Source organism: Carettochelys insculpta, chromosome 6, assembly GCF_033958435.1.
Source record: "Carettochelys insculpta isolate YL-2023 chromosome 6, ASM3395843v1, whole genome shotgun sequence".
In the NCBI taxonomy this organism is placed as follows: domain Eukaryota; kingdom Metazoa; phylum Chordata; order Testudines; family Carettochelyidae; genus Carettochelys; species Carettochelys insculpta.
In genome coordinates this window covers 39786932-39806573 of record NC_134142.1, presented here as the reverse complement: position 1 = coordinate 39806573, position 19642 = coordinate 39786932, and the positions used below count along the sequence as shown (strand labels likewise).

The window sequence follows — 19642 nt, the reverse complement described above, 5'->3', positions numbered from 1 at the left end:
ACCATTCACCTGACCATTCACTTACCCACTCAATCATCCACTTGGTCATCTATCCATCTCCTAACATATCAAGAAAGACGTTTGTCAAAAGCCTTTCTAGAGATGATGAGTGAAAGGCTAAATAGCTATCAAAATACAGCGTGATAAATTGATGGATGGATAGCTTGATCAAAGAAACAGCATATAAAATAGCTGACTGCCAGGTGTGAATTCTTGGCATGAATAAGTTAATATTAAATAATTTTCATTTGGCAGGCATTTGGACACAGTTATCACATTATTTAGAATGATAATCTAGTTCATCCTTGGAGAAACAGTATAGTAGAGATCCTTTCTGAATGTTCATCTAGCAGAAGAATGAGAACTACGCTAAACTCTTGTTTAACCGGTATTTGATTAACTGGCATATTTGAATAACCTCCATGACTCACAGCCAGGAAGATCTGGCTGAGCGTGGAGAAGTGACATCAAGGCTGGGGTTTGTACAAAGCACGAGAGCAGTGCCCGCCCCGGGGAGTGGGGGGCACAGCCCGCTCATTGCTGCCATGTCTCTCTAAGCTGCATCTTAGTGCAGCTGGCAGAAGAAGTAAACATCAGGACTGGGCTTTGGACACAGAGAGGGAGAGCAACTTCCCGCCCCCGGGGGAGAGCGCTGTCCATCTCAGTGCTGCCCTGTGTCCATCCATGCTGCTCTGAGTGAGGCCGGCAGGATCCTGTGGTCTCCCATCCAGCTTGAGTACCCTTGATTATCCAGACTACTGGATTATCTGGCGACCTCCCAGCCATGGACGCCAGATATGTAAGAGTTTACTGTACCAGCCAGTGCCACCAACACTGAAAAAACATAGTTTTATTGTTTTTTTATTTTTTATTTTTATAAACTGGATTTAAAAAAATCTAATAAAAAGCACTTTATCTCATAAACCTACCAACACCTGAATATATCTGACATCACTATTTGTGTGAGTAAAGATTAGGCAAATTGGGCTAAATCGTCTCAATACATATATTGAAAACAAGACCAAAGTTGGTCAACAGAATGCATTTGGGCCTGCTAGTGTTCAAGGGTTTGGCAAGTTAAGGAAAAGAAGTTACCATAAGCACATAATCCCCCAAATCCTTGCTCACCAAAAAAAGACTCTTACTCATGTGAGTTATCTCATTGAGTTGAATGTCCCTGCTTATACAAGCAGTTCCTGCTCACATGAATTAAGCCTTTTAACAGTGCTTCCAAATTCTGACTGAATGTTCTGGAACCTAAGGTTTCACTGGTGAAGAAAGAAGGCAATTCTTCACAAGAATAACTTTGGGGATCACAGAAATCAGAATGAGAGAGTGAACAAACAGTTCACTGAGACTTAAAACCATAAGCCCTGTAAAATTATACACAGTAATTTGAAAATATTAACATTTGCCACATTCGCAGCCCCCATTAATAAAAAAGCTCACTAAGTAGGGAACTAGGTCAAAAATAAGGATCTGCATCTATAACCCTTACTTATATTAAGTAGCACATGTTCAGGTGAGCCAGGCTTTTAGAGTCATTAGGACAGTTTGTGAAAGTTAATTCAATTCTGCGTGAATGAGAATTGCAGAATCAAGCCACAGATAGACCATAAAATTGAAGGTCTGAGGTGGATCTGAAATTTGATATATTTCCTCTTTTGGACATGTTTCTTTCATTTCACTTGTTCCTTTATCCTCATTCAAATACAGACATCTCACATCAAAGTTGTGAGCTAGGAATGAATCTTCACAGAAAACCCAACAAGTGATTGTCCTTTTAGCAAGGAGAGCTTTAGTACAAGTGCTGTGTTCAGTACTAGCTATGTGATGCACTGCATGCATTGTGTTTAGCTCTTGGACTAGAAAAGCTCATTGTTCAAGAGGAAAATAATATAAAATTTGTAATTTACCACCATGGGGCCACACCTGTGTGGTACATGTTCCTAGAATATTAGAAGGCACAGAGAACTGAGCAGTGGTGAAGAAGGTAGATATGTGTCAGCACTGGGTGTGGTGACTTATCCCTGACAAGAAAATGGAGCTATCCTAGACAGTAGTAAGGACGTGTTATGGACATGGGAGAGCACTGGGGAGTCCAGCTGCCTTCCTCTACTAAATGCATAGAGCACTCCACTTCTTGTCCTCTTCCTGGCTCTGGAGCTCAGCTACCTCTCATCACTTGTGGGGGCAGCAATAACTTGCAGGCACGGGACTCTGAAATGAGAACAACAGGAAGAGCTGAGAACTGGCTGAGCAACTGCTGAGTCTTCCACTTCTGAGGGGAGAAGCAGTGACACCTGATAGGAGAAATGTCCTCCCCTGTCTGTGTCTGCTACACTCACATCTGCCTCATCAGCAACTTGCCAACTTCCCTCCAGATTGAGAAAGTGAGACCCTCCTTCCCTACTGCAAGACTTGGAGGGGATAGGCATGGAAACAAGTGGTCCCTCATCTGCAGTCCCTCTCTTTACAAGGGGGGACAGTGTCTCGTAGGCCCTGTCAGTTCTTTTATTCTTCCAGCCACTTTACCCTGAGGGGAAAGGCGAGAGGAAGGGCAAAGGGAAGAATGTTTCATCCAGTGCTTAATTTATAATGAAAGAGGTGTTGGGGGCACAAGCAGTTTTGCTTGTATGTTTTTTTTATTTTGACTTTCATTACTAACACAGCAAACCCAGGAAAGCTGTGGTTATGAACTGCACCACCTAGAGGTGCCAGAGCTCAGCCCTCTTAAGCTCTAGCTCAAATTAAGCATGGATGACACCAGATGGAAGTGAGTGGGGAGGGAGGATAGGGTACATGGGAGGATACATCAGGAGAAATTGAGAGCATATGTGAGGCAGGCGAAGGATTGCAGAGCAAGGCAGGAACAGGTAATCATAGGGGAATTGAAACGCTAATGGAAAGAACAAAGTGACATAAAATAAGGCAGAAAAGAAAACTCAAAGGATGCAGTAAGTCACAAGACTATACATAGTTGTGCGGAATCTTTGATGCCAAATGTGCGTTATTGTTTGCACGACATCTCAGGGGAGTGTTTGCAAAGAAAGAGAAGGCTTCAGAGAGTTGTATTTTGATATGAGATGCTCATGGGAACCCAGTGTTCTTTGAGAGAGGAGAGGGAATAAGCCACTTACATGGTGGGGGCCTGTGGTTTCAGTGCATGTTGCTGACATTTTAATGAAACGTAACTTGCCTCTGGTAAGTTAAAACCTCCTGAAATGCAGGAAAATGCATCAGGTATTACAACATTTTTCAGGAGAAAGATGCTGCTCCATTTTTATTTTTTGATTTTACATCAGTGCAGATATTCCATCCTGGTCAAGTCTAAATGTTGGTATTTATAGCTATGGGGGTGGGGAGCACTAAGGATGTGCACCCCACCCTCACAACTCCATACATTACACATACACATACACTTTTGCTTGGCTGGCTAGAACCCTCCTTGGGGACAGGAACTCCTTTCAGATACATTTCTTCTCTTGTCCCCATTCTCTTCCCCGTGGTCCATCCTGTCACCATAAGATGATGCAACACCGCATCACCACTTGACTTCAAGACCCGTCACGACGACCACCAAAATTGGTGAGCTCCCCATCCTATTTTGATCTACTTTAACCACTGGCTTTGAGGGAATGAACAAGGGGATGTAGGCTGTGCTCTACTATATTCTGCACTGGTCAGGTCGGACTAGAGGAAGAAAGTGGTGAGTGAGAAGAGGGGAGAGGGTCGGAATGGGGACATGCAAATATCATTGTGAAAAATGGTGCGGGTGGAGGGGAAAGGTAATTGAACAGTCCAATAATAATTGATTTGACTCAGATCTGCTTACCTTCCTGAGCTCTGGCCGGTCTGGTTCCCTGTTAATTCAGCAGATTCCGTTGGCTTGCCCTATCTCTCCCACAGAGAGTGAGATAACAAACATTTCTGTTGCACTGGACAGAGCAGTCACAATTTTAGTTTAGTCAGCCTAGTGCAGCATAAAATGGGATTAACACTCAGTTACCAGACAAGAGCACTGTGAAGATTAATCACCTAAATCACTATATGGTTCTCTAGTCAAAGCACGTTGCTCTTCCATGGCACCAGAAATGTCCATATTTGGGATTTCCAACTATTAGATTCCTGACCCTTTCTGAGAACTATATTCCAGGCCCAGACTATTGCAATCAGCTAATCTAAATTCCCTATGCAGTCCACAGAACAGCTTCTATTAGAGCATCTCTGTAGCTTACCCTTTCCTGCCTGTTCACAGATGCTCATTCCCATTGACCATTCAGGGAACAAAGATATAAATATGTCTATACATTGGGCTAAGCCTAGAGAGATTTTATCATCTGGGCTGGTTTGCAGTCACCAAAAGATACTGGAGGTGTCTAATCAGATTAAAACATTGATTGTAATGAAAAATCTGCAAAGTTTCAAAGTTTGGCTCCAGATCCATGTGTGGGTCTAGACTTCCCCATAGTTTAGTTGCACATATGAAGGTGCGAGTAAGAGGTTCTGGAGGATGTGGTGAGGCCCATCTCTGCTGATGAGGAGTAATACAATAATATATAGAAATACCCATCTCATAGAGCTGGAAGGGAACTTGGGAATCCATTGAGTCCAGTCTCCAGCCCTCTTGTCAGGGCCAAGCACCATCCCCCACCCCTGCCTTTTTTTTTTTGTAAAAAAAAAAAAAAAAGGAAGAATCAGTCTATTTGCCTGAGATCCCTAAACAGCCCTCTCAGGAATTGAACTCACAACCCTGGGTTTAGCAGGTTATGCCCAAACTGCTGAGCTGTCCCTCTTTGTTCCTTGAATGGTCAATGGGAATGATCATCTGTGAACAGGCAGGAAAGGGATCAATACAGAGATGCTCTAATAGAAGTTGTTCTATGGACTGCATAGGGAATTTAGATTAACTGAGTGTGAGACAGGAATTTGAAGCATTGCAATTCCACCCAACAGCCTTCACCTCTGCCACTGGGGAACCTGCTTTTATCTTCAGTCCACTCTGGCCAGGACTCAGTGTATGGTAATAAATAAATAAATAAATAAAGGAGGGAAATGTCTGGCAATAATTTATTCACCCCCCCCTTCACTAGGACGACAGTTAACGATCTTCAACACCCAGGCGCAAATAGCCATTGGAGGGAAGGACAGAGGGCGTCCCTTCCAAGGTCAGCTTTCCGGTCTCTATTACAATGGCTTGAAAGTGCTGAACATGGCAGCAGAGAATAGTCCCAATATTAAAATCAATGGAAGTGTCCGGCTGGTTGGAGAAGTCCCGTCCATCCTTGGAACAACACCCACAACATCTATGCCACCAGAAATGTCTACCACAGTCATGGAAACCACCACAACTATGGCCACCACAACTACCCGAAAAAACCGCTCCCCACCCAGCATCCAGGTGAGCCATTTGATCTCCTCTGCTTGTTTTGCTTTGTTTTCGCTTTTTGTATTTATACTTTATTGTTTAGTTAACCTGTTAATTATGCTGCCTGCACTGAGTTACATGCTGTGTAACTCTGTTAACTTTCATGAGGTTCTACTGTGTAAAAATCAGCATAGAATTGGACTCCTTTCTGCTCAGGTGAACGAACAGAAACTGCTGGATTAATACTGGGTATGTATGTAATAGTGGATCAAAATTCTACTCTTAGACTGGTACCACTCTATTTAATATTAGCAATTCGGCATCATTGTAAATGTGAACAGGATCTGGACCATGTTATCTCCAAGCGTTGATGTGTGGGAGAAAAATTATACTAGATGGGATTCAAAAACCTAATGGGATCTGGGTAGATTATTATTCATTATTATTGCCCTGTGTATTGTGGCTGTAGTGCAGTTCTTAATGGGTAGAAAAGCAAATGAGCAAAATGTTCTGAGTGAGCCATTCATGCTAGCCTTGCAGCTGTCCATTGGATAATGAGAAAGGAGCGCTGTTAAGTTATTTTCCTCCAAAATTTAAGTGTAGAAACAAGTTTTTCCAAACCCTGTGATCAACAGAAGTGTTTCTCATAAAATCTGATTTTAAAATATCCATTGGCAACAATTTTCGTTCCGATTAACTGTCCTGATCTGCTGCAGCAGTTTTGTTCTAGTTTGAGAGCCCAAGTGTGGCATTCATTAGGAACTGATCAATAGCCTAGTCTGCTCATGGTCTGCCCTGAGTAAAGGGCAAAATGTAAACAATCAACTCTGATGCTGAAAAGTAAATTAGGTTTTTATTAATTCTTTCAGTAATCTATGAAGATGTTAATAACCCAGATAAGGAGATTTGATTTTATAATGTATAAAGGGCCAGATTCTCAGCAGATGATAATGATCAACACAGTTCCATTGACTTCAGCTTTGAAACACCAATTTACACAAGCTAAAAATCTGGCCTATGATTTTAATTGGAGTGTTCCATTAGTGAAAGGAATGGGGATGTGTGTATTATTGTTCTAAAAGAGAATATCCTACAGTGATTAAACCTGCTTCTTTGAGACAACTTTCCTTAGGCATTCATATTTGTGGGTTTTGGGATGTGCAGGTTTAATGAAATCCAGGGTTGTCAGAACTGGTGATGGAAAATCCCCTGCTTACTCTAATTGATTCAGAAGGTTTAATCAATGACCGCTTTATTCTTTTGTCTCTATTTTCATTCACTTAATATTTTCATCTAATCTTGGTCATGTATGATGAAAAACATGAAAATCCGCTACTTAGCTGTGCTGGAGGTATTATCTTTGCAGTGGCATTTACTGCTATTCAATTTGAAGTGATTAAGCCCAAGCTATGGCTTAACACTATACTGGCCCCCTTGGCATTTGCAAAATTCAGGCAGCAGTAGGTTGGTAGATTAATTGAGTTATTAGCCTCAAACACTGGTGCATGAAATTTAAAGTCTCAGCTACATGGGGGGAAATTATGCCAAGTCTAGTTGATGTTTGTTGTAAATTGTGAAGGAATTAGGACTCTCTCTCTCTTTCTTCTCTATGTATAGTTTTTAAAGGAAGTCTCTGTATGATTTCCTGTGCAGGAGAATAACATTTGTGAGCCAAATTCTGCACTCCGTTACTGTGCTCCAGTGGAAAGCTGTCATAATTTATGGACCTCACTGGAATTATGCAGATTTACATCAGTGTAACGGAGAGCAGAATTGGATTTTATGTGAATTGAGTAAAGCTGGAAATGATCCTACCCCATTTAAAGAAGAAATATTCCAGAAAGCTGACTGCCTATTCTACACAGAAGTTTACTAGGCCAGTCAAGACCACTGTGTGCTGAAAAGGCATCAAGAAGATTTAATAAAGTGTACAAGTGCTTCTAAAAAGATGGTTAGAGCAGTGATTTCCTGGATACACACATACCACAACAAATGGCCTCATCTCTGCCGATATTAAAGCAATAACTCTTGACACTTCACTCAACCCACTGAAAGGAAGATAAAAGTCAATATGTACTTCCATTACAACTCTCTGCATTTCAGGCGCAGGCCAGTTTATTGCCATCATGGCACAAGATGAGTCTCCTTCTGTCTGCATTTTTGGCAGCTGTTCAGTTCTGTCAACTTAAGGCATGTTATTTGTGTGGTGTAGGTGGCGAGAAATTGTCCTCTTCTATTTGGGCCGCAACTTCATATGTAGTTTTCAGCAGCATTAGCTGTGATTTTCAGAGGCCTACCATTACTTATGATCCACAATATTCACCATTAGTGCTGGCAAATTTGGCAGCATCAGTAATAATTATGGAGATAAGAGATGGAAAAAATCTAATAAATTAGGGTAAGATAGAGCTACCTGAGAGAACATACTAGCATCCTGATGAGCCCAGCCCAAAAACTAAGGTAGATCCAAAATTACTACACTTACTATTAGTTGTAGGGCTTCTTTTGAACTTGCTTTATTCATTTTCTTGTTTAAGTAATTGGAAAAAACCTTCATTTCAGAATGTATGTGAAGCTGCTGCAGAGTTTCCAGTCTACCATATCAGTGTGCTGCCAAAATCAGGGAAACTGTGCAAGTTCACCTTGTTATGCAGTATATAGGGGCTTGACAGTTGCTAAGATATCCTCTACTTCTAATGATTCACTAGATGCTCCCTTTGCTCAATAACTTAGAATACCAATACATGAATTTTCATGGACAGTTAATCTAAAGGGGCTAGAAAATCTGGAAAAATCTTTAAATTTACAGAAGGGCGGGGGAGGAGGTGGATGGTGAGAGAAACCCGCAGTCACACTTCTCAATCTGTAAAGACCCAGGCATGGAATACAATGTGGAATGACTAGCTAGCATGAGGGACACGGTCAAACCATGATACTGGAAGCATCCTGTGTGAAAGGTTTCTGTAGCATCAGTAATGTCTACAACTTCACCTTTATGACAGCATTTCTCATGTAATAATTTATACCATGAATGTTAGAAGAGTTCAGGATAGACAGTACAGTTCTGTAGTGAGGAGCAATTGAGACATATGCCCTGAATCCATGGGTGACTCTATAAGTAATGCTACTAAGAAATGGCAATAACCCTTGTCTATTACAATGGAGCCTTGAAGAAAGTTGCATTTTGCCTCCCAGAGTTGTGCTTTCCTGCTAATGGAAAACCAAAGCTGGGAAAAGGAGGTTTTTTTTTCTGTATTTGTTTCAAAGCTTTGAATACAGTATTTTAGTATTGAGATAATAGAATCAGAGAAGAATTAGTGTTGGAAAAGACCTCATGAGGTCATCCAGACCAAACCCTTGCTCAAAGCAAGACCAATCCCAACTAGATCATCCCAGCCAGGGTTTTGTCAAAGCTGGCCTTAAAAACCTCCAAGGATGAAGATTCTTCCATCTCTAGGTAACCCATTTTGGTACTTCACAAACCTCCTAGTGAAACAGGTTTTCCTCATATCCACCTTAGACCTCCCCCATTGTAGCTTTAGATCATTGCTCCTTGTTCTGTCATCAGTCCTCACCAAGAATAGACTGGATCCATCCTACCTGGATTCCCTCTTCCAGTAGTAGAAGGTTGTAATCAAATACCCTCTCACTCTTCTGCAGATTTATAAGCCAAATTCCCACAATCTCTCCTCATAAGGCATGTGCCCCAGTACACTTACCATTTTTTTTGTCCTTTGCTTGACTGTCTCCAGGTAGTCCCATCCTTTCTGTAACTGGAGTCCAAAATTGGATGCAATACTCCACATGTGGTCTCACCAGTGCTGAATAGAAGGAAATAATCACTTCCTTTGATCTGCTGGCATTGCTGCCACTAATGCAGCCCAATATGCCATTAACCTTCTTGATAACAAGGGCACACTCTTTACTTGTATCTAGCTTCTCATCCTCTGCAATATCCAGGTCCTTTTCTGCAGAACTGCTGCTTAACCAGTCAGTCTGCACCCTGTAGCAGTGTATGGGAGTCTTCTTTCCTAAGTGCAAGACTCTGCATGTGATCTTGTTGAACCTCATCAGATTTGTTTTGGCCTATTCCTCCAGTGTGTCTAGGTCACTCTGGGCCATATTTCTTGACCCCAGCATGCCCTGTGTATCTACTTCTCCCCATGTGATTCATGTCATTTGCAGAGTTGCTGAGGGTGTAACTCATCTCATCATCCAGATCATTAATGAAGACGTTGAATGAAACTGATCCCTAGGGCACACTACTTTATACTGGCTTCCGGTAAGACATCAAGCTACTGTTCCTGTCCATTGAGCCTGATGATGATCTAGCCAGTTTTCTATCCGTCCAGTAGTCCATTCACCCAATCCATACATCTTTAATTTGCTGGCAAGAATACTATGGGAGATGGTATTCAAAGCTTTTCTAAAGTCAAAGTATATGATGCCCACTATTTCCCCCATATCCACAAAGCCAGTTTTCTCATCATAGGTGGTAAATAGTTTGATCAGGCTTGACTTGCTCTTTGTGAATTCATATTGCCTGTTCCTGATCACCTTCCTCTCTTTCAAAATGGATTTCTTGAGCACCTGCTCTAAGATATTTCCAAGGACTGAGGCAAGTCTGACTGGTCTGCAGTTTCCCAGATTCTCCTTCTTCCCTTTTTCAAAGATAGGCATGGTATTTATCGATAATTTTCTGATCATCTGGCACCTTCCCCAGTTACCAGTAGTTTTTGAAGTTAATGACCAATGGTTCTGCAATTACATCAGTTAAATATCACTGTACTCTGGGATACATTAGATCTGGTCCCATCAACTTTGTGCATGCCCAGCTTTTCTAAATAGTCCTTAACCTCTTCTTTCTCCTCTCAGGGCTGCCCACCGTTTCCCCATACGGTGCTGGCAAGTGCAGCAGCCTTTCAGTTCACCTTGTCTGTGACAAATGAGGCAAAAAAGAAAACATTGATTACTTCAGCTTTTTCCAAATCATCTGTCTCTAGGTTGCCTTTTCCATTCCCACACTTTCTCTGACCTTCCTCTTGTTGCTAACATACCTATAGAAGCCCTTCTTGTTATTCTTCACATCCATTGCTAGTTACAACTCTAATTGCACTTTGGCCTTCCTGATTACATCCCTGCATGCTTGAGCAATATCTTTATACTTCTGCCTAGTCATCTGTCAAACTCCTTTTTGTAAACTTCTTTTTTTCTGTTTAAGATCAACAAAAATTTCTCTGTTAAGTGAAGCTGCCATATTTCTATTCTTTCTGCACATTGCTTTGTTCCTGTGCCCTCAATAAGGCTTCTTTAACTAAGAATAAATTTGTTAACCAAGATTTGTCTGGTAACCCTGAGTACAAATGTTTTGACCTTTTCTCACGCAGATTTTGCACTGAATTCAACCACAGGTCTGTTCAGAAGTGGTGTGTTTTTTATTAAATTACACTTGCAGACCTCAGGGCCCTGACATACCGGGCACTCCTATATCAATAATATCCTCTCTGGGTGCTGTGCTTCCCCATACTACCATGCAAAGGGCAGAGAGGCAAGCAGCTGTCTCCTACTTCAGGTGGGCAGCTTGGAGTGCAGACTATTTTTATATGAGTGTCATGACATTGTATCATGTCAAGAGGAACGCTGTTTCTAGCAGGCATGTTCTTAATGAGAAGTCTTGTTTCTTTTGTTGTAGTCTTTAAACCCCACTGACCTCCCTGCCTAATTTGGGAAAAGGCTAAAGTTTACATGAAACAACTCTGTGGTTTGTGTATTTGAGAGATTTCTGTTCTATCAGAAAATGTGTTTAGCTAGGGATGGCTTTCATTTTCCTGGCTTTTGCAGACAATCTGGCTATTATATACCAGTATTTACCAGCTTTGGACATATTCAATGAGTTGCTACTTCAAACAGTGTTAGAGAAAACATTCACTATGCATCGTTGGTCTATGTGTTCCATTCGTGATAGGGCCAGAATCCTTACTGTTTAGTCCTAAAGTCCTTAATCAGGCAGAAATCCTTCTGAAGTCAAGTACGGGGTAAGGATTTCATGCTTGGACCTATTTACCAGAGCCAGTAAACACAGTACGCCTAGGGGTCACTTACATTGAAGTGCAAAGAGAAAAATGGTATCACATGGATTGGGCTGTCACAACCTTGCCCCAGGTGTAGTTCTGTAGCCAAAAACTAAAGTAAGTAAGGATTACATCATTTATAATAAGGAGAAAGTACTGCTTCATTATTAAGGCACAGAACAATGAATCAAAAGTTTCTGCTCTCTGCAGACATACTGTGTGACTGGAACAAGTGTCTGTGACTTAGATCCCTATTTGTAAAATGAAGATAAAGATATTCTCCTGTCATTCAGGAGTATCTTTCAGGTAAAATTAATTAATTGCTCGTGGGACTTTCAGAAATGGTGCTGAGTGCCAGGGAGTGCCAACAATAGCATACAATCATGGAAGGTGCTTGCAGAAAATTCTATATAAGAAATGCAAAGAAGTGGCAGGAAGACTGTCCATTGTTCATGTCAAGAGTCCATCTTCACTGGCCCAGCTGAGATGGTTCCCAGCTCTGAGTTTTACCACTACTCTACACAGCCTCATAGGAACATTTTCTTTAGGCTTTGTACTCCTGTATTCTTGATTAATGTCCTTCTGTAATGTGTGGCTTTGAGGCTGAATCTTCTCTCACACAACTCGCAGAGGAGACATGCACAGAAGATTTGTCAGTCTAATTAGACTTTAACTGTCAGCCAAGAAAAATGCTTTTGTCTCCTTGCTTTAGTACAGGTACTACTTTTTTTTGCCCTCTTAGATAATAATTTTGGGGAGGAGGCAATTGGCTTCTAATTTCCTTTTGGCTGGTTATGAGTCTCCATTGATATTTTCATCCTTAGACTCCACAGTTCTAGTGAATAAGGAGCTTGATGGGCCTGCACTTTAAAGACTGACTTCACTGGTCTATTTGTACTGAAGAGAATTAGGCAGCTTAGTTTTTTTCCCACTTTCTCCCCCTTTCCTCAACTTTATTTTTTCAATGCAAAGGGCATGTCTACACTTAGAGAAAACTTCAAAATAGCCATGGTAATGGCCATTTCGAAGAATACTAATGGGGTGCTGAAATGCATATTAAGCACCTCATTAACATTCTGCCAGCCATGGCACTTCAAAAATTGCCGCTTTTCGCTCCTGCACAGCTCACCCAGATAGGGGTCCTTTTCAAAAGAACCCCACCAACTTTGAAATCTCCTTATTCCTATCAGCAGAAAGGAATAAGGGGATTTCGAAGTTGGCGGGGTCCTTTCGAAAAGGATCCCCGTCTAGATGAGCCTCGTGGGAGCAGAAAGCGGTAATTTGGCAGTGCCACGGCTGGAGGCATGCTAATGAAGCGCTGAATATGTATTTCAGTGCCTCATTAGTATTCTTTGAAATGGCCATTAGCATGGCTATTTCCAAGTTGTTTGTCAGTGTAGACATAGCCAAAGGGACTACAGCTTCCAAAACTTGTCCTCCTTCAGCAAAGGAACCTTCCCTTTTCCCCCTGCTTCCTCACAGAATAAAGGGATAGAATTATCGTCTGACTGTAGAGCAGCCTGCCAAACCTTATTTGTTCATTATTGCTGATATCTGCTCCAACTAGCCCAATGCTGAGCAGTTTTGGGCAGAAAAGGAAGGTAGTAGTTGGGAGCAGATGGTCTGGAAATTTGCCTTTCAAACCACTTTGCTGTATGACTCAACAAGTGATTAATGTTATAATACCAAACGATAGTCAACACCTTGTGCAGGGTTACTGTTAACCCCCCCACCCCTACTGAATGGCACCAGTTCTGGGGTGGAATGTGGCAGTGGCTAACAGTCAATATCATTGCTATGCAGTAATGCTTAGGACAAAAAATGAACAACAACACTCCCCAGATTAGACTTGAGCAGTGAATTGAGAGAGGTAGGATATAATCATCCATGTTATGGCCCAAACACTCAGATTAGCATTCCCAAAGTGCCATCTGCTTTTGTTAAGAGGTCAAGATCTCATTCAGACATCTGCTCTAAAAGATGGCACATTCAGGAGTGCGGTACTTGTTATGCCATGGTGACATATGGAGTCAATCCACACTAAAATTTTTACAGAACCATTACTATTTTCTGGGTTAAACTTGGAGGTCCATCATACCTTATCCTAGGGAAACAGAATCCAGGTTCTGTTTGCACAAGGGACCGTAAAAATAACACAGAAATGCTTTTCATATGGGGACCATCTCTATTTGTCTTCCTACCTACCTACTTACCTTGCTAAGTTTTGTTACTAGGCACCTACTGGGATGACCAAGGTCTGCTATGAGTGGAGCCCATGGAGTATCATAATTTCAGTGGAAATAATGAGTGTATGGTCAGAGTATACTGCAAATCCCACTACTTGCAGTGCAGTAGTCTCAGTAAATAGGTCAACCTCGTCTTTAGAGATTGTGTATTTAGGTAGTAGCTGTGAAAGATTGAAGTGCAGATTCCATTCACTCAGCATCTGAGAGTTTTGTTGGAACCCAATTTTCTTTAAACCTTCATTGATCAACTATTGAGTCAAAAGCTGGAGCTCTTCTACCTATGGGAGCCAGAAAAGAACATATTTGAGCCCTCATTAGACCTGCAGGTCTGTGGTGTCACTGGGACTGGTCACAGACCTTGAACTTTATTTATTAAATTCTAATCTCAGTTAAATCCATGGATTAGGTAACTGAGGGCAGAATTTGGCACAATAGCTGAAGACATGAACTACCTATGCTTTTTATTTTTTGTTTTTAGCTGGGAATTTTTTTTTTGGGATACAAATTTTGATTTTTTTTTGTCTGGAAAAAAAAAGTCAACAGTTTCAGTGGAAACCTCTCCCTCCATCCCCATCTATTTTCAGACCAGTTCTAATAAACAGATACTTGGGGTAGATGCAATAGATCTACTGCCAACAGATAAATCTGTAGTTCCTGTAGATTTACAGCATCAAATTACCCAAAAAACATCCTCAATTACAGTCAGTGTGCACCCTTATGTGGGCACAAATTCTTGTATTATTGCATTCCAAGGCATATGGTATTTATACTGCCACACAGGAGCATTGTAAACCATGTGGGTGCAACTTGGGAGACTCCCTTCAAAATTTGGCTTGTGTAGAGAAAAATGCCATAGCTAGACATTGTGAACAGGCACAGATTTCATTACTGGCCATGCTTAATGAATAGAAAAGAGTTTTTTTTTTTTCCCCAAGACAGTTGTACAGTGATAGCCTACAACAAAAGACAATATAGAGAGAACATCTGCTAAGAAATAAATAAAGTAGAATTGATTATTACAGCTCAGATCTAGTCCAAGGCCTGACGCACATTTTTCTTAAAGCACATACCTTTGGTATTTGTGCACCCTAGGAAAAGGGACTGGGAGCTGCAGGCAGATATGGCAGATAGATATTTTCATTTTTTTTGTTTGTTTGTTACAAGACTGGCTGAGAGTTCGGACTGTGCCTCTTTCTAGTCCTGGCTCACGTTGGGATGACGGTGTGGAAATTAGAAACACATCCAAGCTGTTATGACAGCCTGACTTTCTGAAACCATTTAATTAGTGCCTTGGGGTTTCTTCAGAGAAATGCTGCTCTTAGTTAACACAAACATAAAGGTTCCCACCAGTTTTTTTTTCATCGGTGAGATGAGATGTCACTGAGTTGTGAGCCACAGCTGCCGCAGTAAGCTCTTGTTGCTGCTCATGATCAGTGACTGTGGCTTGATAAGACCTGACTTACACACAGGCCTGTGTACAGCCAACCCTTTCTCTTCCCATTCGCATATCCTACAAATAGGTTGGATGCTATATGTTGGACTCATGAATGATTTGTATCTGTCACCCACAAAATAACTATTTATTTTGACAACATTTCAATGGAAGAATAGAACCCTGGATTCCAATCATTCATGTATTATGCAGGGTGTGAGTGGTTCCCTTGAATGTTCAGGTCACCTCCCTTTTAGAGCAAGTGAAATGCATCTTCTGTCTGGTCTGGAAGGTGTTCACCTTTAAAGTAACTTGGCAAGGGTTGATCTTCCCTCTTTGTCAATGTTGCCTCCAATGTCCCATGTTGGTGCTAAAGGTGCTGCATGGCAAATGTTTCTCTCTTACAAATGTGACTAGAATTGCCTGAAGAAGTAACTTTGGAGGGGGACACAGGGATATGTCCAGACATGCTAGCAGCATGGCAGAAGTCAGAAAGTGGAGAGTGGACTGCAAGTGGGGGAGCGCTTGTGTTATTTAGTGGAATACATGGAATAGGAGTGGGGAGTGAGCGCTGAGATGCTGATAATGGAGATACCCGAAAAGAGCCTTTTGCATCTGAAAATAAGTGGGACAAATTCTATGTGGGAAGAGAGAGAAAGTGAGTAGAAGGGGTGGGGTGACATATCCGGGCATGGTAGGAGGAAGGTTCTTTTAGCAGCTGTATTTTGGAGAAACTGCAAGTGGGGGTTGATTCCTTACCTGCTGTGTTTTGCAATACTGATACCCTACAGCTATGTCTACACTAGAGAGTTTTGGCTACAAATCCTGGATTTTGTTGACAAAATTTATGGAGCATCCACACTAAAAATGTGATCCGTCAACAATATGTCGACAGAACTCATCACTTTTGTCAACAGCCTTCTGCCTCTTCCCCCATGAAGGAGAATACCTTTCTCGACACAATCTGTAGACAAAAAAGCTGTGTGGGCACTCTTGTGGGCCATCTGTCAACAGGGCTTCTGGGTCACCAGGCAGCTCTGACTGCTGTGCTTTCAGTTGGCTGTTCTGTCAAGACAGCATCTGGGCAGTCTGGCTGCTCTCTGTCGATAAAGCAGATTGATAGAATGATCCAGTTTTGTGTGTGTCTGCCGTGTCAACAGAAGTTTTGTTGGAAGATCTCTTCAGACAGTAACTTCTGTCGACAGATCGCTGTAGCATAGACAAAGCCTGTAAGTCTTATGTCCAGGTCCCTGCTTTGGAAGAGGTATAGCTGAGGAATCATAACACTGAGATCTGGAGCACGCGCTTCTGCCACCATGTTCCAGTTTCATTGATGAGAAGAGAAGTGCTTTTACCCAAACTGGCCCAGGCTCATCAAAATACATGATCTGATTTCAGTCAGGAGAGGTGAAGCTTCATAGCTCACTCTGCTTCAGCTATGACTGAAACAGGCTTGCCTGTGCTGACAGACACCTCCCCTAGAATCACCCAAGCCCACTGCAGGACCCATAGCCAGCTCAGCCCCAGTATAACAACAAACCTTATGACACTGAGAAAAACATCCGTGAGGTTTCTGGCAGGTGGGCCTGCCAGGGAGGTGTTACTTATCTCTCCCACCCCACATACATGAGATTTCCTACCCATAAGGCACACTGAAAACATATATAAACTAGGTAAGATTTAACTTGTCATAACATGTATCCTCTTTTCTGAAAGGTGACCTCCTAGGAGAGCAGAACAGGAGTGATTTTGATTTGCAATAACAATGGGGGGCCAGTCATGAGTGACTCCTGTGGTAGAGATATATGAAATGACAGATTATTTTACTGCTGTCTCGCACCCATACGTGTGCATACACGTGCCATAACACACAGGAAAACTCTGATTGGTCTTTATCTTCCTGCTGCTGCCCTGATGATTAATGCTGCTATCACTGGGAAAATGTCTGGGAGGGAGAGAGGGAGGAACAGGAAATGTATATTTCTAAGACTCTTTGTTATCAGCATTATTATTACTATTCCTTTAATATATTTTTCCTCCTGTTGGAAGAGCTTAATCTATTGGATGAGGAAGGGGTGTTGACAGGTGAGAGTGGATTTGATGGTGGGAAGATAGATGTCACAGTCAAGGGCAAAGATGGCAAGCAGCGATGTTGCAAAGAGGTGAAGTGCCTTGGTGCAGGGTTTGGGAGGTTACGCTAGAGAAGCTGTCTGGCGTACTGGACTGATTATGGGTTTCTGAGCCGAAAACTGCTGTATTTGAATCCTGTCTCGTTGACTGTATGGCCATTGGCAATTCACTGCCTGCTTTGTGCTTTTGTATCCCCATCAGTAAAAGAGGGATAATAGTGTCACAGACTGTCTTGCAGGAACAGTTGTAGGCATTATTTTGTTACTTTTGTGCAGGGCTTTGAAAATACTCCCCACATTTTCATCTAAATATTGTATGCTCCTTCATTTCCTGCCCTACATTCTTGCCTATAGTTTCTGGCTTTGATTTCACTAGCCTTGTGCTATGTCCACAAAGAGCTTAACTTGTGTGTCTTGCCAGATGTGAATGGAGGCTATATGTGGACACAGGTCAGAGATGGACTAGACATCTTTTCAGTGAGTCGGAGTGAGTGTCAATTCTTTTGGGTTCCTACTTCTGTACATAGGCATAAGGAGGGGTTGGACATGACCAGAGGGGGGTCACATGTGAGACAATTTAAGATTTTTATTTGATTCTTACCAGCCTTATGAGATGTTTAGTTGCTGACCCTCCCCTTAGATTTCATATACGACTTGTAGCCTCTGTCAGGTAGTTTTAGCTGCATCAAGGATCCAGTGCAGTTTTGGGGGCCCTTCTGAGCTCTGCAAAATAGAACAGGTTCAGGTCCCTACACAAAATCTGGAAAAACTAAGTAGCATCCCATGGCACCTCTAAGGGGGTGTCTACACTACAATGTAAGCCCCAGGTTAGTGGGACTCAGATCAGATGACCTGTGTTAGGGTACCCTGGGTTTGAGCACCTTCATTATGTTATCACATGAGTAAAGGGAAGTCATAACATAAGTGAACCAAAGCAGCCCCCAGGCAGCCCAGATCAGGCCCACTGACACAGATGAGGGGTGGGGAGAGGGGGAGACAAGGGGGACAACTGACCTCAGGCCCAGCATTTCAAAAGGGCCCAGAATTCTGGCCACCACCTCTGGTGTTTTGGCAGCAGACAGAGCAATGGGGATGGGTGGGGGTGGGCAAATGAAAGCAGCACAATATCGTCTCCTTCTATAAGCAAGTCACTAATGAAATAGACTGGAGCCCCTTTGAAATGCTGCAGAAATGCTGCTCTGGCTGTCTGTGGCTCTCTGGGAGTGGTGGGAGGGCAATGTGGCAGAACGAGCAGTACTGAGGGCTGACTGCCGTTGACCCCACCCCTTCTCTTGGCTCCACCCCTTCCAGGCATGGAGCCGCCCAGTCAGCCTTGCCCCAGGGCCTGTGGCACCTATTGGTGCCATTGGCCCATGTGATATGATCTGCTGAACCCACTCATCCTAAATCCTTATGGGTACTCAGTTTTAACAGAAATAAAAGTAACTCTTCTGTGAAAGGCAGCTGCTGAGAAATGTTCTGTGCTTTTTAATGGCATCTCAGAATGATGCCAGTCACCAGTGCTGATGTAACTGCCTGTTATGTCCTCTCAGACTAAAAGAACTGTCTTCAGTGCAAGTTGCAAGCAAGTTATGAGAGGTCAGTAGGCAGTGTATGGGAGAGGACAAATCTGAATAGAGGTAATAGAAGGGATCACCCAGCCAGGAGCTGACTTGATTGCCCTGGACGCAGGAAACACTGAGGTAATGGGACTGAATGACTGTGTAGTACCTCCTGACCTGTCCCAATGCCAGAGTGCATAACGTTGCAGAGAACTCTGTGCAGAAGTGGATCGCCAGGGCCCTCTTCACTCAGGACGACATCACCTATCTGAGCGGCTCTCTCTCAAGGGTGAGTTCAGGAGAGATGGGGGACCTATTTTTGCTCTGGTCCCATGCCCGCAGCACCACCCACTGCCTGGGAAACAAGATCAGATGCCACTAAGGTTGCAGCAAGGAGCAACAGGAGCTGGGTGTGCCGGTCCCCCGTATCACCAGCATGGAATACACCATTGTCACCCCACCAGCCAGGACCATGCTGGTGAGGGTATTCAAGGACACCATTTGGTGCCACTATGCAGAGGCACTGAAGAAAAAGCATGACCAGGGGGTGTTTGAGGTAACCAGCAAGTGAGATGTCAGTAATCACTTCCTCTGTGCTGGCAGCTTCGCTGACTGGTGCTTCATCCACCGTGCCTAACTGAACTGTGTCCCACTCAAGGGTGCCATCCACCGCAGGGATCGAGACGAGATGCAAGAGGAGGTGCAGTTATACCAGTGTGAGACCCTGCCTCACATCCTGTGCGGCTGCCAGGTCCAGTCCAGGGCTGGTAGCTCCACCACAAAGTGATCAAGGACTGCCTTATCACTGCCCTACCGAAGGAACTGGGCCACCAT

The 19642-nt window shown here is 42.8% G+C and overlaps 1 protein-coding gene across 19 annotated transcripts in view; it reads left to right on the top strand.

Moving 5' to 3' along the window:
- The window catches only part of NRXN3 (neurexin 3), a 1384038-nt gene that overhangs the window by 1222986 nt on the left and 141410 nt on the right, over positions 1 to 19642 (top strand). For 10 of the 19 annotated variants that reach the window (XM_074996688.1, XM_074996684.1, XM_074996686.1 and 7 more), the window contains one exon: positions 5094 to 5401. In XM_074996688.1, coding sequence (XP_074852789.1) covers positions 5094 to 5401 — 308 coding nt within the window. Of the gene's footprint in view, positions 1 to 5093; positions 5402 to 9700; positions 9704 to 19642 lie in introns of all 19 variants that reach the window. The other 9 variants (XM_074996672.1, XM_074996671.1, XM_074996675.1 and 6 more) reach the window with 1 other exon arrangement.